This window comes from Gossypium raimondii, chromosome 3 (assembly GCF_025698545.1).
Source record: "Gossypium raimondii isolate GPD5lz chromosome 3, ASM2569854v1, whole genome shotgun sequence".
Classification (NCBI taxonomy): Eukaryota; Viridiplantae; Streptophyta; class Magnoliopsida; order Malvales; family Malvaceae; genus Gossypium; species Gossypium raimondii.
The window spans coordinates 14,181,074-14,208,984 of NC_068567.1; the positions used below are offsets into that span (position 1 = coordinate 14,181,074).

The 27,911-nt window shown below is 35.2% G+C and overlaps 1 protein-coding gene across 4 annotated transcripts; it reads left to right on the forward strand.

Moving 5' to 3' along the window:
- Positions 1–166: 166 nt before the first annotated feature.
- On the forward strand, positions 167–25,720 carry LOC105797260 (BEACH domain-containing protein B). Of its 4 annotated transcripts, none has more exons than XM_012627211.2 (41): positions 167–335; positions 821–1,038; positions 1,334–1,397; positions 2,255–2,477; positions 3,030–3,200; positions 3,591–3,911; positions 4,296–4,518; positions 5,424–5,492; positions 5,906–6,364; positions 6,519–6,825; positions 7,609–8,070; positions 8,162–8,320; positions 8,432–8,581; positions 9,565–9,720; positions 9,874–9,915; positions 10,037–10,381; positions 10,533–10,706; positions 10,929–11,089; positions 11,212–11,527; positions 11,641–12,076; positions 12,215–12,551; positions 12,694–12,882; positions 13,567–13,828; positions 13,941–14,132; positions 14,228–14,446; positions 14,555–14,731; positions 15,109–15,224; positions 16,147–16,608; positions 16,752–16,965; positions 17,644–17,865; positions 18,023–18,496; positions 18,594–18,905; positions 18,996–19,448; positions 19,560–19,606; positions 19,711–19,804; positions 20,609–20,815; positions 22,616–22,741; positions 22,842–23,213; positions 23,321–23,552; positions 23,973–24,723; positions 25,282–25,720. In XM_012627211.2, the coding sequence occupies exons 2-40, from the start codon at positions 920–922 to the stop codon at positions 24,656–24,658; spliced, it is 9,750 nt and encodes a 3,249-aa protein (XP_012482665.2). In that variant the 5' UTR covers positions 167–335; positions 821–919; the 3' UTR covers positions 24,659–24,723; positions 25,282–25,720. The 4 variants fall into 4 exon arrangements, with proteins under 4 accessions (XP_012482665.2, XP_012482671.2, XP_012482666.2 ...); XM_012627217.2 differs by having other exon boundaries at positions 23,979–24,723; XM_012627212.2 differs by having other exon boundaries at positions 171–335; positions 779–1,038.
- The last annotated feature ends 2,191 nt before the right edge of the window (positions 25,721–27,911 follow it).

Below are 27,911 nucleotides of genomic sequence, written 5' to 3' on the forward strand. Positions count from 1 at the left end.
AATATTTTAAATATAAATAATTAAAATGTAACCTGAATCAAACAAAAGCGACAATTTTAATAGTTTATCAACAAAAGTCTTAAGTTTGGAAGGCTTAGGCCTATTTCATTCTATGGATCAAATGCTCCGATAATTATTTATTTCTTTTTTGCCTTTAACCTTCTTCTTTGTCCCTTTTATTTCTTATTATTTTAGTATTCGCTAATTATTTTTTTCTCTCTTTAAATTTCTCATTGAACTCCATTGAAATAAGCTCAAGGAAACAATCAGAAGTCAGATCTTGCATCATAAACCCTAGAATTCAAGACAAGACTCAAGCTGTTTGATCTGATCGGGTACTTTTACTTTCCGCAACTAACGACTGCTTTATTTCTATCGTCTTTAATTTGATTTTGCTTGAATGATCGACTATCATCCACGAGATTTCTGTCCATTTCTCTTTACTTTCGAGATTCTTAATCTTCAATAGCGTGTTTTTGAATGTTTCTCCATTTTAAAGTATATTTGTAATGTCTTCCATTTTATTATCTTCATGGAAATGCAATAACTACCATCGGTATTACTTAAATTAAATGACTTTCATAACTAATAAATTTTACCGGCTTAGCAAAAAAAAAAAAAAAGACTTAGCTCTTTCCATTTTATTCGGCGTAGAATTTTTCTGTAGAAGAAGAGGAAAGTGGATTTACAACAGGGGTGATAGTAAGTTTTTAAAAAGAGTAAATAAATAAATGATCTGTTCCGAGTTATTTGATAAACTGAATTTATAACTGCCTAGGTTACTATTTTGAAGCATTTCAGTGTGGTGTGATATGTACAGCTGGATTGATATTGGCTAAAAGTGATGGTCTGGGATGGCCATCTGTTTATTGATTGTTGGATTGTGAAGCTGTAGTTATTGCAAATCTTTGCGGACAGCATGAATATTGTGAAAGGTGTGGCTGACCTTATTCGTCGGACATCTAGTGGCCAAACTGGAGATTCACCAGGGGCACAAGGGGAGAGGTTGTCTCCTCCTACTCCAAGGATTCGCTTCAGGTACTGATGCTTGATGATTGATGGTTGTTATTTTATTTTACCTTTTAAATATGTGGTGATACAAAGGAGTTTTTGAGTGAGTAGAATTTCGGAATGCTGTAGCATTTTAGTTTAAACTTACTGTTCTACAAGTTTGATTAGTTCCTTATTTGACGGGAGTCCGGCTGTACTAATTCATTGTTTGGAGGTTTAGATTAATCCACTTGGTGCTTTTGGATGCACTTGATTTACCTTATCATTTTATTCAAGCTGAACTTTATTATTATCTTTTCCCCTTTGGGGTACTATCTTCCAGTGAAGGAAATGATGAGGCAGTTTTGAGTTCACTGTGGGAGAGATATGAAAACACGGTTGATAAGGTATGGCCCCATGTCTGAAGTTTTCAGATTTCTATTTATCTTTTCTAATTACACCAACCCGTTGTAGAACTTATTACCCACTCTTATCAGTTCATATGTGTCATGCATTCTTTTTTCTAGATTTAATCCTAGAAAAATAATGTTATGTTAGCAGCATAAAAAAATGCGAAAATAATCTAGACTGAAATTCAGCCACCTTTAAAGGAAGTGTGTTCATCCTGCTAAATAAGTTAAAAGGCTTAGAGAAGAAACTTGTCTTGAATCTTTGAGCATTGGAAGTTTGTTTTCAGTTATGTAATATTCTTATAGTATGCTTAACTACTCTAAGTGTGTTCAATTCAAAATTTTAGAGGCTTTTCAATGTCATTGAACAAGAAAATTTAAGTATCTCTTTTACATGCTTTCTCACTTAGGCTATGACATACAATCGAGATTACAATTTGGCCATCTTTAAAGGAAGTGCATTCATTCTGCTAAATAAGTTAGAGAAGATACCTTTCTTGGATTTTTGAGTGTTGGAAGTTTGCTTGCAGTTATGTAGTATTTTTATAGTATGCTTAACTACTCTCAAGGTGTTTAATTCAAAATTTTAGAGGGTTTCCGGTGCCTCTGAACAAGAAATTTTACTGTCCCTTTTATATGTTTTCTCTCTTTTGGCTCTGGCAATTGTCTTACCAATTTATTCTTTTTCCCTTCTTAAATTCAGGTCTTTCTAAGTAAGCTTTTATTTATCAAAACATTCTCCTTTAAAGTTTTCATTTCAAAGGATTAATGTTCATCTTTGAGGTTCTTTCACATTGATGGGTATAACTTCTGTGTTGTTAATGGATTTCTGTCCCTGGTTTGCTTGATTTTAGGCGGAAAAGAAAAGGTCGTTTCATGTTTTCCTCAAGCAGTTTCTGACAGTATTCAAGAACTGGGAGCCTGATAATGGTGGTCAGCTACCAGAAGCTGCTTCAATTGCTGAGTATTCTACGAGAGTTAATGATATAGTAGTTGGCTGCTCTGCTGGGCATCCTGCTGAAATCATTTTGACTTTGATTGAAGAGATTGGGCAATTAACCACTTTGGTCTCTGAGTGTAAGTTTATTTATATCTTCTGTTGGAGTTGCTTTTGTTTGGGCAGACAATTTTGTTGATAGGGAACAGCAAACAGTAAGAAATTGGAATGTCCAGAAAGAAAAGGAAAAAGTAAACTCCCATGATTCTAAAATATTTGTCCTTTCTGCAAAATGATATAAAATTAATGAAGTAATTACTTTTAAAAAATGAAGAAGCTCCATGTGCAACTTAAATTTGTGTGTTCTAGTTCATGTTGAAGCATTTTTTAACTTGGTACTTCTATTGGGTGGATCTCTTGTAAATAAAAAACCTCTTATTTTTGGTACTCCGTGTTACTGTCATTATGTCCTTTATTGGATTCAGGAAAGCTTTTAGTAAATTGTTTTGTAAAGTAAAATTAGTCTGAGGGCATTGTTTTTTGGATATTTTTTCGTAGATATGGTTGTATGCAGTCGCTTAAATCTTCCTACTTTTTATGAGTCTCTCTTCCTATGTATAGATTGATTAAATATTTAATGTAAAATATCTAATGTCATTTTATGTGCTTTATTTCCTTTGTTGTAAATCCAGTAAATACTGGTGTGGGACGCACAGGAATGGATTTTCCGGCAGTTTCCATAAGCTTCACTTCTGAAGGATTACCTGTTTTGGATGCTTTAAAAATTATTACCCGCTCGTTGCATAATTGCAGAGTTTTTGGTTACTATGGTGGAATTCAGAAACTTACAGCACTGATGAAAGGTATGATTAATATTATTGATGCCTCCATAATGTTATTTGAGAAGCTGGCACTTTTTGTTCTGGTCCATTGATACTGAAATTCAATGTTGTATGTGATTGGAGGTGGAATGCTTTTTATAGTATCCTAGTTTCTGGTTATGTAAATAGCTTTATGGAACATTATTCATCAGGTCTTGGATTGTTTTGAAGGTTAAATGCAATTAGTTAAAATTTCTTTTTTCATTTAGGTAACTACAGGAATTAAAGATTCTTTAATTGGATTCTACTTGTATGTTGATCTTCCCATTAATTCTGATATGAACTTGTCATTTTTGTTTGTCGTTATGATTAGATTTTACATGGAAGTGTCTGAATTTCATTGCTTAATTCCAAGTTCATTTTTTATCTCAGGGGCAGTTATCCAACTCAAAACAGTGGTTGGTGCAATTCCAGCTGATGAAAGTTTTTCTAATTTGATAGTAGAGAAAATGGGGTTCTTGCAGCGAGTACTTGTATATGTGGTGTCAATCATATGTTGTTTTATTGATTTAAATTCCAATGTTTATGAGAAAGCTCAGATGTATAGTATTACTGAAGATTTTTCTGTAATTGGTGCTATGTCTTCAATTGACCCTGATAGTTTAAAAGATTCTCTTTCTGAAAGAACACTACATTGGCATCGGAAGGCAGTTGTCTCAGTGATGGAAGCTGGTGGCCTTAATTGGTTAGTAGGTAAGGTAGGCATTTTTGTTTATCATTATACATAACTTGCTAACATGTGAACCATTTGCTATGGCTACCATATGCATTTTCTTTTGTTTGACAAGTAAAAAGCAGCTGAAAAGCAAAGATACCGATAGGTTCAATATGGTTATTCATGGTTTTGCCTGAAAATTGAAATGATACCCTTATAATTGGCTACCGAATTTGATCAGTTGGTACACTTTTATTATTCCTTATAGTTCATTGGGTTGTTCCTTTTTAATGCTTATGTGTTTAAGATTTAGTTCTTTTGGGTGCTTTTTGATTTGATACGTCTTCACCCCCTCCCCCCCTCCCCTATTAGCTGTTTGTTTGCATTTGATTTTTTGTTCATGAAAGCTTCTTGTTTTTCAGAGTTGTTGCGTGTCATCAGAAGGTTGAGTATGAAAGAACAGTGGACAGATATGACACTTCAGTTCTTGACTTTGAGAACCCTTTCTTTTGCATTGTGTGATAATCCACGTGGTCAAAATCATTTCAAAAGCATTGGGGGGCTTGAAGTTCTGTTGGATGGGCTTACACTTCCATCAATTAATATGCTACTCTTAAAGAGTGCCACACAAGTTGATGGGCGAAGGTAGTTTTTCTAACTTGGTTTGGGAATTAACTGGTGTCTTGATACTATGTTGAACACTTCGTATGAAATATCATACTGAGAATGCTAGTTGAAAAACAGTGGGTACCATTTTGTTTGGTTGAAGAAAAAGAACTAGACCATTTTCTGATATACATTTAGTCACCTTCTTATAAGTTCCCATCAATTTCGTTTCCAGTCCACCTTTTTTCTTGGTCAATGACTAGATAACTGTTTAGTGGTGTTATCCAACTTCTGTAAGTATTGGGTTTCTTGCGGCCTTTGCATTAGAGTTGGGCCTTTCCACCTATAGCCAATTGGTTTAGGTGGGATGCTTAACAATAACTAATTTAAGCATATCATGTGATAATTTTTCTGGTTTATTTTTCTTCCTTTCCTACTCCCACCCTCCAATGTTTAAAACTTGAACCTTTTTGTTGAATTGAATTATATGGATGCATTCCATGTGAAGTTGTGTGCATATTGTATGATTAGGTTACTTCCTAGAAGATTTTTCTTTATGCTTTCTAAACCGTGTAGATAGAGCCAGAGTAATGGCTAAGGTATCCTGTCCTAGGCCATTTTGTTTGATTATTGGTTTTGATTATGTGATGGCTTTTTGTTTATGTGATGGCCATTTTGTTTGTATCTGGTAAAAGTGTGGTAGGTTATCTTAATTTCTGGTGGGCATATCTGGGAATCGTATAGCTTCCCTGCAAAGTCAATGCACAATGATCTTACAACTTTCTCTAGTTGATTCTTTCCAGCTCTGAAGCCTTGAAGTTTTTTTTTCCTTTTTTTGTTGCCTGTGAAGAATTTATTGTCTATGAATCTGTAGAGGAGTATTTTATTCCTTCCTTATCTACTCTTTCTTGATATTATGATCTTGTGGTTAAACTTTTATGCAGGGAGCAATATAGCTTGCTGAAAATTTTTGAGCTCCATGTTCTTTCTTTGGAAGTTCTTCGGGAGGCTGTGTATCCTATATATCACTCATATTTAGTATCTTGTATGCTGTTTTGTTTTAACTGAAATTTGTGAACCTTGTATGCTATTGGAGTTATATAATCTCCTGCTCATATAGTTGAATCTGCTATAAGTGTGTTTCTGCTAGCATGCTGTACCTGTTACTTACTCATGTCATCTTCCTTTTGAGACTAAGGACACTTTTGGATGGACTGTCTTGTTTGAAATTTCAATCTGATTTTGTTTAGTGCAGCAATGACAATGTGCTATTTCACTGTTCCTCTAATGTTCTATAAAGTGGATCTTATTTATCAAATGAAATCGGTGAGAATAGTGGTTTCTGTTCTGAATTTATTGCCCAAATTTAACAATTTATGCTATCGGTATGCCTGAACATGTATTAATGACCTTAACAAATCATCAGCTTTGGGAATGTGAATAATCTGCAGTTTCTATGTGAAAATGGAAGAGTTCATAAATTTGCAAATAGCTTTTGTTCACCTGCTTTCGTGTTTCAAGAGTACATACAGCTTATGGAAGATTCAGCTCTGCCAGAAGGCAGTCAAACATCCACTTTAAACTTAAAAAATGATAATGCTGAAAGTTATTTGGCGGAGCCTTCTGCTCCTTCACCTGAGAAGGCTCCTTGTAATCAGCTTTGGAATGATTGCGTTGTCAAGTTGAGCAGAGTACTTTGCTCATTTCTTCTTGCTGCAGAAGATGTTAAACTTCAACATGGCCAAGCAACCTCTGGTCGGATTCCCACATCAATTTCTTCAGTTTATGCGGAACTTTCGGTTAAATGGGTATTGAGGGTTCTTCTCCAAGTTTTCCCATGCATTAGGGCTTGTTCCAATCAAAATGAATTTCCAAATCATTTATGGTAAAATTATTCTATTCCTGTCTCTATTTTAGTTGTGGTGCCCTGAAGCATTGTTCAGATTCCTGCAAGCTATGCTTCTGTCTCCCTTTAGCACTTTGTTCTCTTTTCCGCATTAGTAACCCCCCCCCCCCCGGTGTTATTTTGTTTCTTGTAGGGTTTTCATCAGTACCTTGCAGCATTGTGCTCTTAATGCTTTCAAGAAGGTTTTGACTTCGTCAGCTCCATTGCTTGAGGTGTTTCGCAAGGAGGGAATTTGGGACCTTATCTTCTCTGAGAACTTTTTCTATTTTGGATCATCTTCTGAGGAATGTTATGAAGAGTCTACTCCATACCCTGATGGATCTCCAAAAAAGGTTGAAGAATATTCTGCTTCTGGGAGTACTGGGATTCAAATTCTTCAGATAGAAGCAAGTTCATTTGTGGAGTTAGCTGCAACTTCTAATGGGAGTATCCATAACTTGGTATGTTCTTGTCACTTCTGAGATATTCTCTGTGAAATGGTTTATTTTCTTGTCAACAGTTATCTTCACTGTGTTTCATGCTTGAATAAATAATTTGTTAGCTAGATAGATTTGTTATAATAAATAGCTCTGAATGTTAGGATAATGTTGATATAAGATTGAGATTGACTTGGGTGATCAAGGGTCAGAGTGGGCAAGTCAGGTGTTTTGGGCATTATTAGAAGTCTTCAGTACTCCCCTTTAATTATTCATCCAATGTTTGTATACTCGTGTTGCTTGTGAATTCAAGTGGGTTGGTAGGTCCAGCGTGGATACCAAAATGCTGAATCACAATGCTCGGTATAGCCCAAACTATGATAGTGCTGGGAAATTACCTTAATGCTCTCTTTATAATTAAGAATTTTCTATATGTATGATGTTCTTCAACTTGGTATCTTTCCTTTTTGCTTGCATGTGCTGTTAATTTCTTTTGCCTATGATTCAAAAAATTTTCTATACATATGATATTCAGGGTATTAAGAAAATTATAAATATTTAAGTTGATACCTTTCATATGGTTTTGTGATTTAGTGGACCCCTATGGTAGTTTATGATGTTTATGTCTGGGTTCATGTTTAATGTTTTTGATATCTGTGCTTGGACAGTTATTCCCATGAATGTTCTGGTTGTTCTACGATCCTACCCATAATCTGAAAGGATTTTTTTCTTGATTGTTTTTAAAGGCCTCTATTTTTTGTGCTTGGAACATCACTTACTTTTTACCTTCACCTCATGTTGTCACAGCCTGAATTGTCCGCTTTACTGGAAGCCCTTGAACAATCTGCTTGTAATCCTGAGACTGCCAGTGTTGTTGCAAAGAGTTTGCTTCGAATATTGCAGCTTTCATCCGAGAAAACTGTTGCTTCCTTTAAGACACTCAATGCAGTTTCCAGAGTTCTTAAAGTTGCTTGCATTCTAGCCCATGAATCTAAAATGTCGGGAAATATGGGTCCTGTGATCGATAATGATTATTTGGAAGGGGTTCTGTCTCATGGCCACCAGAGACTTTATTCTAGTCAAACATCACAGTGTTGGATTAAATGCATGGAAACATGCATGGAACTCTTTGCGGAATTTTTCTTGGTAGCAGATGATGCTAGAACTTTGGTTTTGCATGATTCTACCTGCATTGATTGTTTGTTCGAATTGTTTTGGGAAGAAGGTTTGAGAAATCAAGTTTTCAGATACATTCTTGACCTCATGAAGGTATACTTTTTGGCTGTTAGAAAGTTTTGTTCTGGTCATTTTAGTTATTAGCTTGCTAAGACTCTACTTTTTCTCCCCCCTATCATTTTAGATTGAATCACTGTTTGAAGAAGATCAAAAAGCGGTGTTGTACATATGCTCAAAATATTTTGAAACCTTCACTGTTATAAAGGAGCGTGAAAAATGCTTTGCTGAATTGTCTATTAAGCTATTGATTGGAATGATAGATATACTCCAGACTGATCCACTGGTATGTTCCATGAACTGCTCACCTTGACTTGCCTTTTCCCAAGGTCTGCGTATTTGGAAGCTTGGCCATTGAGTTTTATACAAATATCTTATGCATTTCATGTTTCATCAGCATTACCAGGTTTTATTTCGAGATGGAGAATGCTTTTTGCATGTAGTCTCTTTGCTAAATGGCAATCTTGATGAAGCAAACGAAGAGAGGTTGGTTTTGGTTGTTTTACAAACTCTTACCTGCCTGCTTGCAAATAATGATGCCTCAAAGGTAATTTTCATTCCTTTTATAATTTTTTTTTTTCCAGAGTCAATGATTTTTCTGGAGTAGTTGAATGCTTTATCCATGTTTATCCTGAAGGTTGCAAAGATTTAGTCTTTCTTGATGAAGGATTTTGCTTCAGTACTATTTTGTCTTTATTTTTGTATGCCATCATTTGAACTTGAGATTTTATGTTCTTAGTGTGGCCACCATTATTTTCTATGCCATAGCACATGAGAACACCAAAAAACTTAGTAGCTGGTGTTGGTATGACTTTTCCGAAAACATAGCTTAATGTTCAACTTAATTCATGTTTATCTCAGGAAGGCAGTGTCCAGTTTGCATTACTGCAGTCCTTTTGTCTTGTGTAATATTTGCACTCAAACTCTTATTGTGTAATATTTTTCTGTTTTAGTACATGAGAACACTAAAAAACTTTGTAGCTGGTGTTGGTATGGCTTTTCTGAAAATGTAGCTTAATGTTCAACAACATGCATGTTTATCTCAGGAAGGCAGTGTGCGGTTTGCATGACTGCAGTCTTTTTGTCTTGTGTGATATTTGCACTCAAACTTTATTGTGAAATTAATATGGATTCATGTGTTGGAATCCTTGAGCTTTGGTCTGTGTAGCAAGAAATTGCTTGTTTGAACTTGAGATGATAAATGGCTGCGTAGTAAATATTAGAACTAGAACTAATTTTTCATGTGATTAGAACAGTTGAGACATCTAGAAGTGGTGGTGAATTGAGTTCAATTTTTTATGTTTAAGGATTTTAATTGTTCATGGTGTTTAGATCATTGTAATCACAACTTGTTGTTCTGGGTCATTTTAGGAAACTGGTGTTACTTCTGTCATGCTTTTAAAGCACACCAATCTAAAATTAGGTCGACATTTCCTATATCATTGCTGTCTTAAGAATGTTAATGTGTCTTTGCAATTATTCTTTTATTACTCTTATTTTCCATTTTTAATTCAATAATTAATTTTACAGGCAGCATTTAGAGCTCTTGTTGGTAGGGGTTATCAGACATTGCAAAGTTTGTTGTTAGACTTCTGTCAATGGCATCCAAGTGAAGCACTTTTAAATGCACTTCTTGATATGCTTGTCGATGGAAAGTTTGAAATTAATGGAAGCCCTCATATAAAGGTGAATTAATGCCCTGAGAAGTCTCTTTGATCCGCCATCACATCCTTTGTCTGGTCATGTGAATGGATTTCATGATCTTTTGTCATTTTACTCATTGTGATTGTTAAATTGTTGTCCCTAAATTGGTTTTTTTCCTGATCCATTTTGGTTCAGAATGAAGATGTGGTTATACTGTATTTGAGTGTTCTTCAGAAGGTTAGTAATTCTCTACTCTATTTGATGATACCAAGTTTTCCCAGAATCTGTTATAGCTGATTCTTACTCAATATCCTTTTGAATATTGATGTCATTATTTGCTATTTTTGTGATTGGCCAGAGCAGTGAGTCTTTGAGGCACTATGGTCTCAGTGTTTTTCAGCAGCTGCTTAAGGATTCCCTTTCCAATCGAGCTTCATGTGTTGCGGCAGGAATGCTTAATTTTCTTCTTGATTGGTTTGTCCAAGAATGTGATGACAGTGTCATTTTGAAAATTGCACAACTGATTCAGGTTATTGGCGGCCATAGCATATCTGGGAAGGATATGCGCAAGATCTTTGCTCTCCTTCGAAGTGAGAAAGTGGGGACTCAACAGCAGTACTGCTCATTATTATTGACCTGTATTTTGTCAATGCTAAATGAGAAGGGACCAACTGCCTTCTTTGATCTCAATGGGGATGATTCTGTAAGTCCTTTTAGTGTCTTAGGGAGAATTTCTGAACAATTTCTTCTGATATCCATATTCCTTTTAGTTATTTTTGGAACTTGTTCCATTCAATTGTTGCCATATGACTATAATTGGAACCTGGTATTCATATTGTAATTTCCTTTTGTAGGGTATCATAATTAAAACACCCGTGCAATGGCCTCTCAACAAGGGTTTTTCTTTTTCATGTTGGCTTAGGGTGGAGAACTTCCCCATGAATGGAACAATGGGCCTTTTCAAATTTCTAACTGAAAATGGAAGAGGATGCTTAGCAACACTAGCTGAAGATAAGCTTATTTATAAGGTAAAAGATATGCAGTATATTTATCTCTAGGAAGTTTCTTCCCAAACACATTACATGTTTATTCACTATTAAATAGAAAAGCAGGCCCCCTTCCCCCTCCCCCAAACACTGAAACGCAAAGATACCTGAAAACAGCTTGTTTTTGTTTTACTTTGTTTTCCTCTGTCTTTGGTGTTACTTCCAATTTCATGCACCTATTAATGTTTTTCTCGTGTCCTTCAGACTATCAACCTGAAAGAACAGAGTCTTGAGATGCATGTTAATCTAGTCAGGAAGAAATGGCACTTTCTTTGTATTACTCATACCATAGGAAGAGCCTTTTCTGGGGGTAGCCTATTGAGATGTTATCTTGACGGTGATCTTGTATCCTCTGAAAGATGCAGGTAACATGCCACCTTTAATCATTCTGTGTTTGCATTTTACGTTTTATAGGTAATAACTTCAAGATTAATATTTTCCTCAACACAGTTAAGTTCCCTCTTGATCCCGTCATTTAATGTCTCAGATATGCAAAAGTGAGTGAGATATTGACTAGCTGCTCTATTGGTACAAAAATTGTCTTGCCTCGACATGAAGAAGATGATCCTGTAGAGACCATTCAGGATTCATTTCCTTTTCTTGGTCAGATTGGTCCACTTTATTTGTTTGGTGATGCCATTTCTTCCGAGCAAGTCAAGGCTGTACATTCCCTTGGACCCAGCTATATGTACTCATTCCTAGATAGTGAAACTACTGCATTTGGTGATAACCCTATGCCTAGTGGAATTCTTGGAACAAAAGATGGTCTTGCATCCAAAATCGTATTTGGACTCAATGCACAGGTTCTTTTCTCTCCCTTTATTGGAAACATGTCCACAGAAGCACACACATGCATGCCTAAAAGGTAATTTTGTTTTTTTGTTAGCTGAATCGAGGTGTTGATTCCTCTTTTCAGGCGAGTAATGGCAAGATATTGTTTAATGTCTCACCTGCATTGGATCCTGTATCAGATAAGACTCTATTTGAAGCTGCTATAATGGTTGGTACACAGTTATGCTCTAGACGCTTGCTCCAAGAGATAATTTACTGTGTTGGAGGGATATCTGTGTTTTTCCCTCTTATCACTCAGTCCGATAGACATGAAAATGGTGAAACTGGAGTTTTAGAACGTACACTACTCTTTCCGGTTGCAAAAGAACGTTTGACTGCTGAAGTTATTGAGCTGATTGCTTCTGTCTTAGATGAGAATTTAGCGAATCAGCAGCAAATGCATCTTCTTTCTGGATTTTCAGTACTGGGATTTTTATTGCAATCACTTCCACCTCAGCAACTCAATATGGAAACACTCTCTGCATTGAAGAGTTTGTTCAATGTTGTATCATCATCCTCTGGTATGCATAATGAACTATATCGAGTTGTTTTTATGTAGGAATTATTCATAGCAAATTTTCTTTTGATCTTTATCATTATTTTTATACCCATTTAAGGATGTATCTAATTTCTTTTGATGTTTTCGTTTTCCTCTTTAGGATTGTCGGAGCTGCTAATGAAAGAAGCCATATCATCCATTTTTCTTAATCCCCATATCTGGCTATACACAGCTTACATGGTGCAGCGTGAGCTGTACATGTTTCTCATTGAACAATTTGATAAAGATCTGAGGCTGCTTAAAAGTTTATGCCAGCTTCCACGTGTTATTGACATAATACAACAGTGTTACTGGGATAGCGTGAAATCTCGGGTTTCCATTGGAGGCCAACAACTTCTACATCCTATTACTAAACAAGTTATTGGAGAAAGACCTGGTAGAGAAGAAATACATAAAATTCACCTTCTTTTATTAAGTCTTGGCGAAATGAGTCTCAGGTACGCATTGTCAACTGGGTGAGGGCATCTGATGTTGCCAGATGTGAAGTATTGGATCAGCTGCTTCATTTTTCATGGAGATGCATAGCAGATTATCCTATTTTCTCAGTTTTCTTACAATACTGTTGCATGTTGTATGCAGGCAAAACATTGCTTCAGCGGATATAAAAGCTCTTGTATCATTCTTTGAAACAAGCCATGATATGACATGCATTGAGGATGTTTTGCATATGGTTATACGTGCTATTTCTCAAAAACCATTGCTTGAGTCCTTCATCGAACAAGTAAATCTATTAGGTGGCTGTCACATTTTTGTCAATCTCCTAAAGAGGTAGGCCTTATGTATTGAAAGAGTGAAATGTGGAAACTTATTGTCATCAGAGACAACAACGACCTTTGTTTCATTGAATAATGACTTCCGGCATTCTTATTGTAATAGTTTCACTTTTATTGTATATTCCTTTAATTTACTTTAATCTTCATAAAATGTATAACTTTATCTTTATGCTTCTCTACTAACGTTGAGTTTTCTTAAATAATGTCCTTCTCTGAGGAGAAATCTGAAAATTTAATTCGTCTCCTGGACATTTTATGGTTGGGACAGTGGTTCTGCTGTCTATCCTAGCTTATGTTTCTCTGGAATCCTAGAATTTTGTTCCTCTTATTTTCAACTTTAAAACAGGACATTCTTTTTGAAATATGTTTCTGTTTTTCTGCCATGGTCTGAGACAACATCGTGTACTGGTCTTTTGATAGAGAACTTTAACCATTTTTTTACTCCAAATGTGTATTTAGAGAAGCATTCAGTTGCCAGAAAATGATCCAGTTTCTGAACCAAATGCGTGCTTAAGTATAATTTTACTCCACTAATTTGCTTATAATTTTCATATGTTGATCTGTTTCTCTTCCTATGAATGTTGAATTGTTTTAACTAGAATTGGTAAAAGTGATCTGCTTTAAATCAAAGGTTTAGAGTGAATTTCTCTTTAGTCACCCTACAATTTGTTTTTTGTAGGGAACATGAGCCTATCAGATTGCTTAGCTTGCAGTTTCTAGGGAGATTTTTGGTTGGTTTGCCATCAGAGAAGAAGGGGCCAAGGTTTTTCAATCTTGCTGTTGGAAGATCAAAGAGTCTTTCTGAAAACAGCAAAAAGACCAGTTCAAGGATGCAACTTCTCTTCTTCGCTATATCTGATAGGTTGTTTAACTTTCCACTGACGGATAATTTGTGTGCCACTTTGTTTGATGTTCTTCTAGGTGGCGCTAGCCCGAGACAGGTGGTCTACCAATCATGGATTTCCCTCCTTGTTTTGTTAGTTAATTTTCTGTTTTTCTCTTTATTTTGATAATTTTCTACCTTACCTGTTTCTTAAAAATGTTTGTTTACAGGTGTTACAGAAAAATAGCCTTGTTGACAAGCAGAAGAGCAGAGGGAATAATTCTCACTTTCTCCTTCCTCAAATTTTGCTTTTGATTTTTAGATACCTATCCAGCTGTGGAGATGCATCTGCAAGAATGAAAATAATTTGTGATCTACTTGACCTTCTTGATTCAAATCCTCTGAATATAGAAACGTTAATGGTACTGCACTACTGCATACAATTGATTTTTGATATCATATGTATGCCGTGTATGCTTTTAAAAGTGCCATCTAATTGTTCAAAATTTGCCTTTAGGAATATGGTTGGAATGCTTGGTTAACAGCTTCTGTGAAACTTGACGTTGTAAAAAACTATATGTCTGATTCAAGACATCAAGGTGACTATGAGATAAATGAGAAAAATCTTGTGATGAGGGTTTTCTCAGTTGTTCTTTGTCACTATATACAATTTATGAAAGGTGGCTGGCAACAATTAGAGGAGACTGTGAATTTTCTACTTCTGCACTGTGAGCAAGTATGTCAAACTCCTTATTTTCTTTTACATATCTATTCTAGTCTACTTTATTTTTGTGATTTTTTTCTCCATTAATGGATAATTTGCTTTAATGCTTGTCCTTGGTAGGTTGGCATATCATTCCGATGCTTGCTCTGTGACATTTATGAAAACTTGCTTCAAAGGCTGGTAGATTTATCTGCTGAGGAGAATATTTTTAGTTCACAGCCTTGTCGAGACAATACATTATATCTTCTGCAACTTGTTGATGAGATGCTTATCTCTGCAGTTGGCAATAAGCTTCCGGTACCTACTTACTTGAGAATGTGTCTATATTATATTTATCCTTGGTTTATCTGCCCTGTCATGGGAATTTTTTTCTTCCAATTCTCTTTGTCAAATTCCTAACATACCCAATTTAATTATGTGCCTTTCCATATAAGATGAAGATTATGTTATCCTTTATTAGATATTTAGGCATTCAAACATTTGAGAATTTAAAAATAGTTGTCCTTCCATGAAAGACCAAGCAAGATTTGTCTTTGTGCGTCCACATTCTCACATACAAACATGTTACTACAGTGAAGTATGTTTTATGACTTGTCTTGTCTTTCCTACTTATGTATTTTCTTTTTCTTTTTCAGACTAAAGATTGATATTATTTTTTTCTCTGTTTCTTACAGTTTCCTGCTAATAGCTCTGATTCTTATCTGGGTTCTTTAGAGGTTGAAAGCCAGAAAGAATATGACTCTTTGTTGCATGAGGTCTTGCAAGGAGAATTTGATGACAAAGTATCTGGGTACTGCTAGCTTGATTTTCACTCATTATCTCTGAAACTAATATGTTTTGTATTATCTGTTTGTGTCGTAATTGTGATGAAATCTGTGTGGGTGATTGAAATTAAATGATTTCCTCCAACTATGGTCCACTCTGTTTGTCTAGTCACTGCGTTGAGGTTTCCTTTTATTTTGTATGATATTGGCTTTTTTTTATCTTCTATCTTTTCTTAACTTCAAAGTTAGAGATGATGGGCTATTCTACTCTTCTAATCTTTTCATAAATCCTTTGGCATTGTTCTTTTATCTTTTATTTTCTTTCTCTGGTCAAAAGCAAATAAGTCTTGTTTTGCTTTTCTAGTTCAGGACAATGAACTATTTTCATTTTAGTAAGGAATGACTAGTGATTTTCTGGTGAAAAAGATTTACCCCCTTGTTTTCTGCAGGATGTATATATATGGCTCTGCATAATTATCTTAATGTAAAATCCACCATTCGCTATAGAATTTTCACTCTATGGGAATATCAATTAATATAATTTGGAGAAGTAGAAGCAAGTTTTTACTTTATACAATTTTTAAAAAGTTCTTATAAGCTTAGAATTTTCTTGTGATGATTTAGAGTACTAGTAGTTGGCATTTGTTTCTTTCATGTAACAGAATGAAGAATATCAAGTTGGCTCAAACTTTATAACAATTGGATATTTGTCTTACAGTACAATGTTCATGCTTTCCTTGAGTATGTACTTGTTGGAATAGTAGTTGTTGCTTTTTTCCTTTTGTACAACATCCAAAATGGTGTTTGAAACATTGCACTGTTATTTTTACTAGAAGCTTTATAATTGAACTCAACCTCATATGGAGATTTATGGAGACGGTATTCTTCCATCATATAAGTTGTCCAGTAGAAAGTAACTTCATCTTGTTGTGAATCTTCCATTCTCAGAAATATGGAATCTTACGGGCAGGCAGTGACAAGTGGAGAGGACATACCTACTGATAATTGGTGGAACTTATTTGACAATATATGGGTTGTTATTAGTGAGATGAATGGAATGGGTCCAAGCAAGACAAGACTCAGAAATTCAGCATCTGTTGGTCCATCTCTTGGCCAACGTGCACGTGGCTTGGTAGAATCTCTTAATATTCCTGCTGCAGAAATGGCTGCTGTTGTATCTGGAGGCATTGGCAATGCATTGAGTGGAAAACCAAATAAAAATGTTGATAAAGCCATGGCTTTAAGGGGGGAAAGGTGTCCAAGAATTGTCTTTCGACTTTTAATCCTATACCTCTGTAGATCCTCCCTGGAAAGAGCCTTGCGCTGTGTTCAACAATTCACCTCACTGTTGCCTTGCTTTTTGGCCACTGATGATGAGCAAAGCAAGAGTCGATTGCAGCTCTTCATCTGGTATTTTTTTAATGCCCAAGTTTCAATATCTTGTGTGTCATACAACCGTTTATCTTGAGTTTTAAGAAAGGATATGGATTAGTGCTTTCTGTTGCCTTATGCTTGTTCCATGAAGTGTAACAATAAAATAACATGGTGCTCAGGTCTTTGCTCGTTGTACGATCCCAGTATGGAATGTTAGATAATGGCGGTCGTTTCCATGTAATAGCACACGTGATTCGAGAAACTATAAACTCTGGAAAGTCAATGCTTGCTACTAGCATGGTTGCCCGGGATGACTCATTTGATTCAAGCAGCTACTCAAAAGAAACAGGCTCCATTCACAATCTAATTCAGAAGGATCGACTGCTTTCGGCGGTTTGTTCTGAACTTCAAATTTATCATCTTTTGTTTCACTAAGATTTGTTGTCTACTACCTGTTTCAGTCAGATGGAAATCACATCTTATATTTATTTTCTGATCTTATATTTCAAATGGTTGACAATATTCTGGAATTAGGAAGTTCCATGAATGTTTTGCTGTACTAAAGTTCCAGTAGATTACGAATGGTTCTCAGTCTATTTTTCCAAAGTTTGTGTTGTTTATGTAGACCGTAGTTACACTAGAGATAAAAACCCGGTTTCAATTGATATTTTGATAATTCAACCCATATGATACCCACATGGTTTCAAGTGATATTTTGATTTTTCAAACTATTTCTATTAAGTCTCACTTTGATGGAAGAAATAAAATGAGATATGAAATGGTGTAAAACTCTGCTTTGTTGTTTACTCTTATGAACATTTTGGTTCTCTGAATTGAGAAAACTCTTTTGACATATCTCCAAGGGTCAATGCCAATAACCCTCACGGAGATATCAAATATGTGCATTGCATGTTTTATTGATGCTGCCATTGCAGAAAGGCAGGCAAATATAATGCTAACACTGAATCTGTTGCTTTTTTTATGTGATATTTTTTTCAACTGGCTTTGCCATATTCTGCTGCCCCCTTTTCCAGGTTATCCCCCATTCAGTTCTCTAGTTTCATGATTCAGGTTTCTGACGAGTCTAAGTATGTAAAAACGTTAGAACACGACCGTAGCAGACAGTTGCAGGAGCTACGTGCTACGATGGGAGAAAATTCTTCTTTAGAAATTCATAACCAGACGGCATTTGAGGATGAGATACAAAGTAGCTTACACACTATTCTTGCTTCAGATGAGAGGAGAAGGGCTGCATTCTTGCTTGCGCAAGAGGAGCAGCAGCAAAATGTTGCTGTATGTTAAATGATTTTTTCTGTTTTGGAACATGCTCTTTCTTTTGGTCCATAGTTTCTTTAATAGGTTCATTGTCATTGTTTCTTTTGCTTTCATTCCTTTTATTACTTTTGAATCTTGTGCTCATGTGTGTAAATAATAAATTTTGCTCTAACAGGAAAAATGGATGCACATGTTACGAACTTTAATCGATGAAAGAGGTCCTTGGTCTGCCAATCCATTTCCAAATGGATCTGTGATACACTGGAAACTTGACAAGACGGAAGATACATGGCGCCGTAGACCAAAGTTAAGACGGAATTATCATTTTGATGAAAAGATGTGTCATCCTCCTTCCACTTCCCCTAGTAATGAGGCTTCTCTTCCCAGTAGCGAGAGCAAATCTAGTTTTGTTGGGCACATTCCTGAGCAAATGAAGCAGTTTCTGCTCCAAGGTGTACGCAGGATTACTGATGAGGGGAGCTCTGAACTTGTTGAAAGTGGTGCTGAACCAAGTGTACAGTCGGTTATTCTTGAGGATCCTTCAGACAGTCACAGTGTGGAAGTAGTTAAAACCATCAATGATCAGATGGATATTGTTCAAGATAGAAAAGAGTTTTCAGCACCTTCACCTGAAACTGAAATTAATGAGGTACCTCTTATTGGTGGTATAAGAACAGTCAATCTGTGTGTTTTTTTCTCGGTAAAACATCTGGAATTCATTGTTAATTTGTGGTTTGATGTTGCAGGTTGTTATGTCACTTCCATGTGTGCTTGTGACACCAAAAAGAAAATTGGCAGGTCAATTGGCAGTCATGAAAGATGTCTTGCATTTCTTTGGCGAGTTTATGGTTGAAGGTACTGTAGGATCTTCAGTTTTCAAGAACTTAAATGCATCAGGCCATTTTGAGAGGGGTGATCTAAAGCCAAAGTCTACTAAGTGGTCCATTCCTCTTGATATAAATTCTGAGAAGGGGACTTCTGACAATGTAGAGGCCGAAAATTTGCATAAAGAACAATTGAAAAATGTAAAGCGTTATAGGAGATGGAGTATTGGAAAGGTAGGGAACCATAATTGTTTCATTTGTGCTGCATTGCTTGTATATCTTATCATTAATTTAATTTCTTCTTGTTTACTTTGCTGGCCATAGATTAAAGCTGTTCATTGGACTCGGTATTTGCTTAGATATACTGCTATCGAGATTTTCTTCAGTGATTCTATTGCTCCCTTATTTATAAACTTCGCATCACAGAAGGATGCGAAGGAGATTGGAACCCTGATAGTCTCTACCAGAAATGAGCTGTTGTTACGAAGAGGAAGTAGTAGGGACAGGAATGACCCTATTTCATTTGTTGATAGACGTGTGGCATTGGAAATGGCAGAAACTGCAAGGGAGAGCTGGAGGAGAAGGGATATAACGAATTTTGAGTATTTGATGATTCTCAACACACTTGCAGGAAGATCATATAATGATTTGACTCAGTATCCTGTCTTTCCTTGGATTTTGGCTGATTACTCATCTGAGTTTCTTGATTTTAACAAGTCATCGACTTTTAGGGATCTCTCCAAGCCTGTTGGAGCACTGGACTCGAAACGGTTTGAGGTCAGTTAATTTTGCCTTTTTTTAAATGAATGGCGTACTTAAATACTAATCCTCTACATCACTGTTTTCTTTTTCTTTCCTAATATTTCATTATAATGCTTCTTGATTCAGGTGTTTGAAGACAGGTATCGGAACTTCTGCGATCCCGATATACCCAGGTAATTTTTAATCCTGGTTTCAGTACATTAAGTAGTTCTCTCCTTTAGAGTTTGATTAATTAATTTTGTCTTATGGGCTGCTGTGCTTGTACTTCCTGGTGCAGTTTCTATTATGGGTCTCATTACTCAAGCATGGGGATTGTGCTTTATTACCTCCTTCGGTTAGAACCTTTTACGTCTCTTCACCGTAATTTACAGGTATCTTCTTCACGGCATCACAAATTTAGGTATCTTATGATGTGCGGTATGTAAATCGACCTCCTCGTCTGATAATGTTATATGATGTAAGGGGAGGAAGGAATATCTGGTGATCGGACTGTTTCTTTGGTGCAATGATGTTTAGCTGATAAACTTCTGTAAAACAGTGTCAGAAGCACTTTTTTCTGTGTGATCTTTGCAAAGTGTGCTTTTTTGGGACAGGTAGCAAGTAGCAATATATCTTTTATTTACTCTCGTATGGAGGGGAGTTGAGTACACTTAAATTATCATTACTTGAAACGTTCAACTGTAGGAATCGACCAATATGGTGGTCTCTCTATTTAAAGGAGAACATTAAGTAGTACAAATGACTAAGATACCCTTTAACCTTAATGCTTAACACAGGTGGAAACTTATAATCTTAGGTTTTTGCCTGGAAAGAGCACAGCAGTAGTTTTATGAATAAATATTACGAGATAATATTAGGATTTAGTTTTTCAAGGGTATGATGAATGGTAGAGTTATGGGTGAATTTTAGCTATTAATTGATAAGTCATGGCAGTAATGTCATACTAAATCTGAAAAGTGTAAAGTCATTGCAGTAGTGTCACACAAAGTCTGATCAGTGTATACTAGTAGTCATATGTATGAATGCATTAAATATGGTTCAAATACAGACTTATGAATAATTTACGTTTCTCATTCAATGTGTCCTATATGCAATTTGGTTTCTTTCCTCGTTTATCACTTAAATTGCGTTGATTCTTGGTTTACCAGCTCCACTAATTTATCATTTTTCGTCAGGGTGGTAAATTTGACCATGCAGATCGTCTTTTTCAAAGCATTGAAAGCACATATAGAAATTGCCTATCTAATACAAGTGACGTGAAGGAGTTGATTCCTGAGTTCTATTACATGCCCGAGTTTCTTATCAATTCAAACTCTTATCATCTTGGGGTGAAACAAGATGGTGAACCCATAAATGATGTTTCTCTCCCTCCCTGGGCTAAGGTATGTGAATTCCCATTGAGGATGTCAAGTTTCATAAATTATATAGCGCCAAGTTTCTGACTAGGCTGTTTCGGCTTCAAGAACTTTTTGGAGTTTATAGTTGTCCTTCATTGCTCGAGAATTATTTAGTAGTCAGAAAGGTTATTTGATTTGTCTTAAGAGGAATAAATACATATGATGCTTGGTTACACAGGAGAATGTCTATAAATTCTGTCAAGGAGATAGAGACTTCTGCAATAAAAATCTAACAGTTTCATTTTAGAATGTTTCACGGGCTTGTTTTTCCAGTAACTCCTTTTTCTTGCTCAGGTTGTCCAATAGTTTGTATCATATCAAATTCACTAACACCCTTGATTAGGATTGTGATTCTAACTGTATGGGTACAGAGTTTTATTGTTCGTACAGGGCCTATCATGAGAAATATTGTAAAAGTAACAATTATCAAGGCTCTAATGCATTTGTAGATATTCCATAATGAAATATGTTTCTATTGATTGAATTTTGAATAAATCTATTCGTGAGATTATTTATGGGGAAAAAAAAATAGAAAAGATGCGCAAGATTATATATTAGGTGTGTCTGGCAATACTTTTGCAAGAGTAAAAAGCCACATAAGAAGATAAGCAGAATGAGCATATTTTTTACCTTTTTTTAATAGGAAACGATTTATGTTATAATTTTTGTTGACATGATAATGGAGATGAGTAGGTTAACAATGACTGTGAGTAAGTTGGGATAATGGTGAATCTTGCAATGAAAGGTGCTTTGCAAAGATTTACAAAGATGTGGCTCATTTCCCAGAAGGACAGAAAGACCATTGGAAAATGAATAGAAGAAGAAAACCTTGCCTGATTTATACGAAATCATACAGAAACAAATGAATGAAAATTCCTAGGGAAGATAAGATAGAATTATTTAAGATCAGTTAGCATTAATTTTATTTTCAGACTGCAACACGAATTAATATGTAACCTTACAAAATTGAATATCTACCACAATAGGGTGTTGTAAAAATAGTGGATGATGGTTGGAAAACATTGTCATGTTTCCCTTAGGCTTTGCTTGGTAGAGTTGAAAGAAGATTGGAAAGATGGAAAATTGAAGGGGTAGAAAAATAGAAAGATAGAAAATAAATTTTTTTTCCCTAGACGTGCTTGATAGGGAAGATGGAAATTTTGAAAGAAAAAGTAGTTTTCTGTCCATCCGTTGCTTGGTAGAGTTGAAAAATAAAAGGAAAGAAAATAAAGCATTTGAAAAATGCATAATTTTGAACTAGCATACATCTCTCTCTCTCTCTCTCCCTCTCTCTCATTTTCTCTCTTATCATTCCAATTTGTAAGGATTGGTTTTTCTATATTAGGATAGAAAACCATCATCTCTCCTATTTTCTTTCCTCTCAACTTTCTTCTCTACCAAGCACACTCCAATTGTATTTTCTTTCCACTTTTCCACTCCCTCCTTTCATACTTATCCACCTAACCAAGCGCATCCTTAGTCCTATGAGATGAGGGGTGAACTTTCTAGGAGTTATGCTTCTTAATTTGATGAGAATTTGTGAACTAGACTTGCTTTATACTTTTAAGATTTCTTTAGTAACTTTGTATATGTGTGTGTTTTCATATATTTCTTTGTATACTTTTTTAAGACTCTTTTTTCTGGGAATTAAGCTCCCATTGACTCCTTGACTTGCTGAGCTGAAGAATCCTTGTTAATATATGAGTTGGAATTGTATTTTGCTGAGCATTTAGTTTAACCCTAGATAGCCTGCTAAGAAATTTACTTCTGCTCGTCTTTTTGTAGGGGTCAACTGAATTATTCGTTATTAAAAATAGAGAGGCCCTTGAAAGTGAGTATGTTAGCTCAAATCTCCACCACTGGATTGATTTGGTATTTGGTTACAAGCAGCGCGGAAAACCAGCAGTGGAGGTATTCTGTGCAAAGACATCTTTCGACAACCAAATATTGATTTTCCTTTTCTATTCTTTTAACTCTAAACTGTCTCATTTAAAATATACCTGGGTTGCAGGCTGCAAATGTCTTCTATTATTTAACTTATGAAGGTGCTGTTGATCTGGACTCTATGGATGATGAGCTGCAGAAATCAGCAATTGAAGATCAAATTGCAAATTTCGGTCAGACACCAATCCAGATTTTCCGCAAACGGCACCCAAGAAGAGGGCCTCCAATTCCAATTGCTCATCCTTTGTATTTTGCACCTGCTTCTATCAATTTGACATCTGTTCTTTCCTGTATAAGTTATCCACCATCAGCTGTTTTGTATGTTGGATTATTGGACTCGGTCATTGTCATTGTGAACCAGGGTCTTACTTTATCTGTTAAGATGTGGTTGACAACCCAACTTCAGTCTGGTGGAAATTTCACCTTCTCAGGTTCTCAGGTTAGTTCTTAGTTATAAGTTTTTTTTTTTTTTTTTAAAGATCTTTTGGATGTCCTTCAAATTACCTTTGATGTATTTTTGTTTAAGTAACTTTTCAAAATCCGCAGGATCCCTTCTTTGGAGTGGGTTCTGATATTATCTCCCCTCGTAAAATTGGGAGCCCTCTGGCAGAAAATGTTGAACTGGGAGCACAATGCTTTGCGATAATGCAAACACCAGCTGAGAACTTTCTGATATCATGTGGCAATTGGGAAAACAGCTTTCAAGTCATATCTTTGAGTGATGGAAGAATGGTTCAGAGCGTACGACATCACAAAGATGTTGTCAGCTGTGTTGCAGGTATTTACTTATAAAGGAATCTCGTAAATCTGCTGACAAAAGGAATGTAAAGCTGGATTCTATTTTTTGAACCTCGAGTTCCTAATAATAATTGCAATCTGCTGAAAGTAATCATTTTTTTTCTTTATGTAAAAACGTTTCTTCTTAAAGTGGGTCACATTAGCAATAATGAGAAATTTAAAAAAAAAAATTCAAGTAGTGATGCTAAGATGGTTGTGTAATTCAAAGGTTCATAGGGTATTGATGCGTAAAAGGAAACAAAGGGACAGACATGAACATAAAACTTGAGTTGTATCATCTTATGAGTCTAGATGAGGATGATCTGTATCTGCTAAATGTTTTTTTCCTTGTGAATTGTTAGTTTGTGTTACTAGTGCTTCTTGGAGTCTGGTTTCACTAGGATTAATTAACCTACTGCAGTTACAGCTGATGGAAGCATTCTTGCTACTGGAAGTCACGACACTACAGTCATGGTGTGGGAAGTTCTCCGTGTCAGAATCCCAGAAAAGAGAGTTCGGAATATGCAGACAGATTGTGTCATTGCTGAAACTCCCTTCCATATTCTGTGTGGTCATGATGATATAATTACATGCCTGTATGTCAGTGTGGAGCTTGATATAGTTATTAGCGGGTCAAAAGATGGAACTTGTGTTTTCCATACCTTGAGAGATGGAAGATATGTCCGATCTTTACTACATCCATCTCGAAGTGCGTTGTCAAAACTTGTGGCTTCTCGGCATGGACAGATTGTACTTTATTCTGATGGTGATCTCAGTTTACACCTCTATTCTATTAATGGAAAACATATTGCCTCTTCAGAATCCAATGGGCGTCTTAACTGTGTTGAACTCAGTGGGTGTGGCGAGTTTTTGGTTTGTGCTGGTGACCAAGGACAGATTGTTGTTCGCTCTATGAGCACACTTGAGGTTGTTCAAAGATATAATGGGATAGGGAAGATAATAACCTCCCTAACTGTAACTCCAGAAGAATGCTTCTTGGCCGGGACAAAAGATGGAAGTCTTCTTGTGTATTCTATAGAAAACCCTCAACACCGTAAAGCTAGCGTCTCCCGGAATCCAAAAACCAAAGTTTCTTTAGCAGGCTAAGCAATGATTCAGGATTGGAATGACTGGTTTGACAATTACGGTTTGATTGGTGTTACTGATCTCAGGTATTCTGCTCACCGATGTTTTTTTTTCTAGTCATTTCTTTCATTTTAATATAATTCTTAGCATAAGCTTCGTTCTTTAAAAATACTAATCTACTACATGCATGTAGTGATGACTATTTTCAGCATGTAAGATCAAAATCTGCTTAATATGGTTTATGTGTCGTTTCTTTCATTTTCTATGTTCATATTGATACTATACATGTGTGTACACAGTCCAGATTCGTACCTTGGACCTCAAATGAACAGAACTAATGCTATATATTTGCACGCATTTAGAAAATGCCGTAACAAATTTAAGTGATTATTTTACTTGAATATTTCTAGGTATTTTAGGACATGTTGGAATTTGTAATAGGGTTTCACTGCTTATCAGTATTAGACATCGGCAATGGTGGTTAGGAGACTCAGCTTTGCTAAATCTCGGCCTGAAAAAATAACTTAAAAGCATTTAGTTGCAGAATTTGAGCTCAATATCCTACTTTTCTTTCAACAAATGTCTGGCATTTTATGTTCTGTTTTCATCTTCTTCATTTGCCTTCCTTTTCCAATTTTTAACAGGAATGCATTTGAAAAGCCTATCCATTCCATTACCAGGTACTGGGGCCATGCTGATCTATATATTTAGCACATGATGAAGAATACTGATTAGTCTTTGAACAGCATTTTATTTTCCAACATACAGGATTCTTACCCATTTTGTAACATTAAGAAATAGGAAGGTAAGATGTGCAAACTTTTTAGAAATTCAATTGTCTTTTTTAGATCATAACAAGGAGCTGAGACAGAATATGTGTACAATATTATTCTGAACTAGGTTAGGTTTCAATTCTTTTGTATTACCAACTCTCTCAGCTCATATATATACTTTTTTTTTTTGCTTTTATAAATAGAAAAATATCCAAAATCTCAACCCAAACTTTGTACATGTATGCAACGGTGCCTGGTTCTGAATGAATAATTTTCGTCACCACCTTTGAATGAATAGATAATTCATAAATCCATGTCGGTTTTTTTGTATTGTGTCGTGACATTATTGTTTTTAGAGTATTAAATATATTCATATAAATTGTGATACGGTAGTAATTTTATATTGTGTTGCGGGCGGCGTTCTGTATACTGGTATCCTGTTCATGTTATCGTTCTGTGTTGTGACGCTATCATGTTTAATCTTTGCCAGATCTATTTTGGGACGTTTTATGATATGTTTTCTTTTGGTTAAAGTACTTGGGAGGTCCCTGTATTATGGGGGCTGGATTAAATTTGTCCTTTTGTTATTAAGTGGATTAATTTAGTCCTTGTACCACTAAAAAGAATTAAATAAGTTTAGATTACAACAGGGTTGTGATTTATTGTATAAAAATGTTCTGATTTTTTTAATTGCAGTTTAATTTTAAATAAAATTTTTATTTACAAAATCAAACTTCAAAATATTAGTTTTGTTAAGTAGTAAATGATTTTTTAAAATAGTAACTTGTAAGTTTTATTTCAATTTGACATCAATTTTATTTTATTTGATTTTTTAATAGTATAGAGTTTTTTTTTTTTTGAGGTTTCTTGCTGTTGATATAAAGGAGACACGACCCATTATGGAGAAAAAGGTGTACTTTGTTATCATTAAGTATTTATGTCATATATTTTCATTAATCACGATTAGAATTTAAACTTCAAGTAAAGAAGCGGCATGCATATTTGGATATCTTTAAAAAATTAAGGATAAATTAATAACGAAAAGAACAATTTATTAATTTTATCCATAGAACAAAAATTATTGTACCCAAAAATGTATATTTGCAATAATTTAAGAAATGTATCTTTATATTTTTGTTGAAGTTTTTATTGACATTTTAGGGTCGATTTACAGAAATATGCTGAATTTGAATTATTATTTTTTGAGCATATGTGTTCTTTTTGCAATATACTTGTATATGCTCAATTTGAGAGAAAAGAAAATGTGTCTTGACGCATTTTCCTTCTAATAATAACTTTTTAACAGTTAGAATATCCCCAGCAATCATAAATTTTCTTATATAAATCCTCCAAACTTTTTTCTTTTCAATTCAATACTCAATTCTCAATTATTTTTAAAAATATTTATCCGAGTCTTATTCTTTTTATTATATTTTAATCCTTGTAATTCGTGAAATGGAAAATTAGTTTATTCATTTGGAAAGCAAGCACATCTTCGGCGTTCAATTACAAATGGTAAGAAAATATTATTAAATTATTTAATTTTAAACAGTTAATTATTATGTTGTTAACATTATTAATTTTTTATGTTTATATACTTAGGCCGAAGATTGGATTTTAGAGATGTACATACACAAATTTAGTTGAGGTGCATCAGATGTCATTTATGGACACTTGCGAGACGCGAGATTCTTATACGTGGCTCGCATGCTCGGGGGGACTAAATTGGATCCCTCACTTATAAGTGCTTTAGTGGAAAGATGGAGACCGGAGACACACAGATTCCATCTTCCTTACGATTAGTGTACAATTACATTTGAGGACGTTAGTTTACAACTCGGTCTACTGATCAATGGGGAAGTCGTTACGGGGCCAATGGCGAGTGCCGATTAGAGTGCAACATGTGAGCAACTACTAAGGAAGGTGTTGAACAAATTTAGGAATAGTCGGATCAATATGGGATGGTTGGAGGACAACTTCAAAGCTATCAAGGCTTCCACGAGTGACGTTGAAAAAGAATAATTCGCAAGCGAATTCCTCTTGAGGTTGATCAGGGCTCTATTTATGTCAAATAAATCTCGAAATCTGGTACATTTAAGGTGGCTACTACTACTAGCCGACTTGAAAGAAATGAGACGACTTAGTTGGGGATCATAGGTGTTGGTGACATTGTACCGATAAATGTGTCGAGTGATGAAACCAGAAAAAGTTAAAATCAACAGTTGCATGCTCCTTTTTCAATCGTGGGCATGGTATCGAATACCATTTTTACACCCTGAGTAGTCCTCACTTATGAATTCTCACTTGTAATAAGGTAAAATTCATTTGATAATATCATTATCATTATAATTTTTCACTGTTATAATTGTGAAATAACATATTATTTGAATAGGTGGAACAATCTCACAAGACACATAGGTATACTGATCGAGCTCGAGGATATTCTACTAGATTTAGATCAACAAATCAAAGAGGAGGTTAGTTTATGGATTTCTAAGTTC

Excerpts from the sequence above, each read along its gene's own strand:
- LOC105797260 (XM_012627211.2), top strand. The coding sequence starts at position 920 with ATGAATATTGTGAAAGGTGTGGCTGACCTTATTCGTCGGACATCTAGT. Across the intron at positions 14,732-15,108 it reads CAGTTGGCAATAAGCTTCCG|TTTCCTGCTAATAGCTCTGA; the intron begins GTACCTACTTAC and ends TGTTTCTTACAG. Across the intron at positions 19,449-19,559 it reads TGGACTCGAAACGGTTTGAG|GTGTTTGAAGACAGGTATCG; the intron begins GTCAGTTAATTT and ends TTCTTGATTCAG.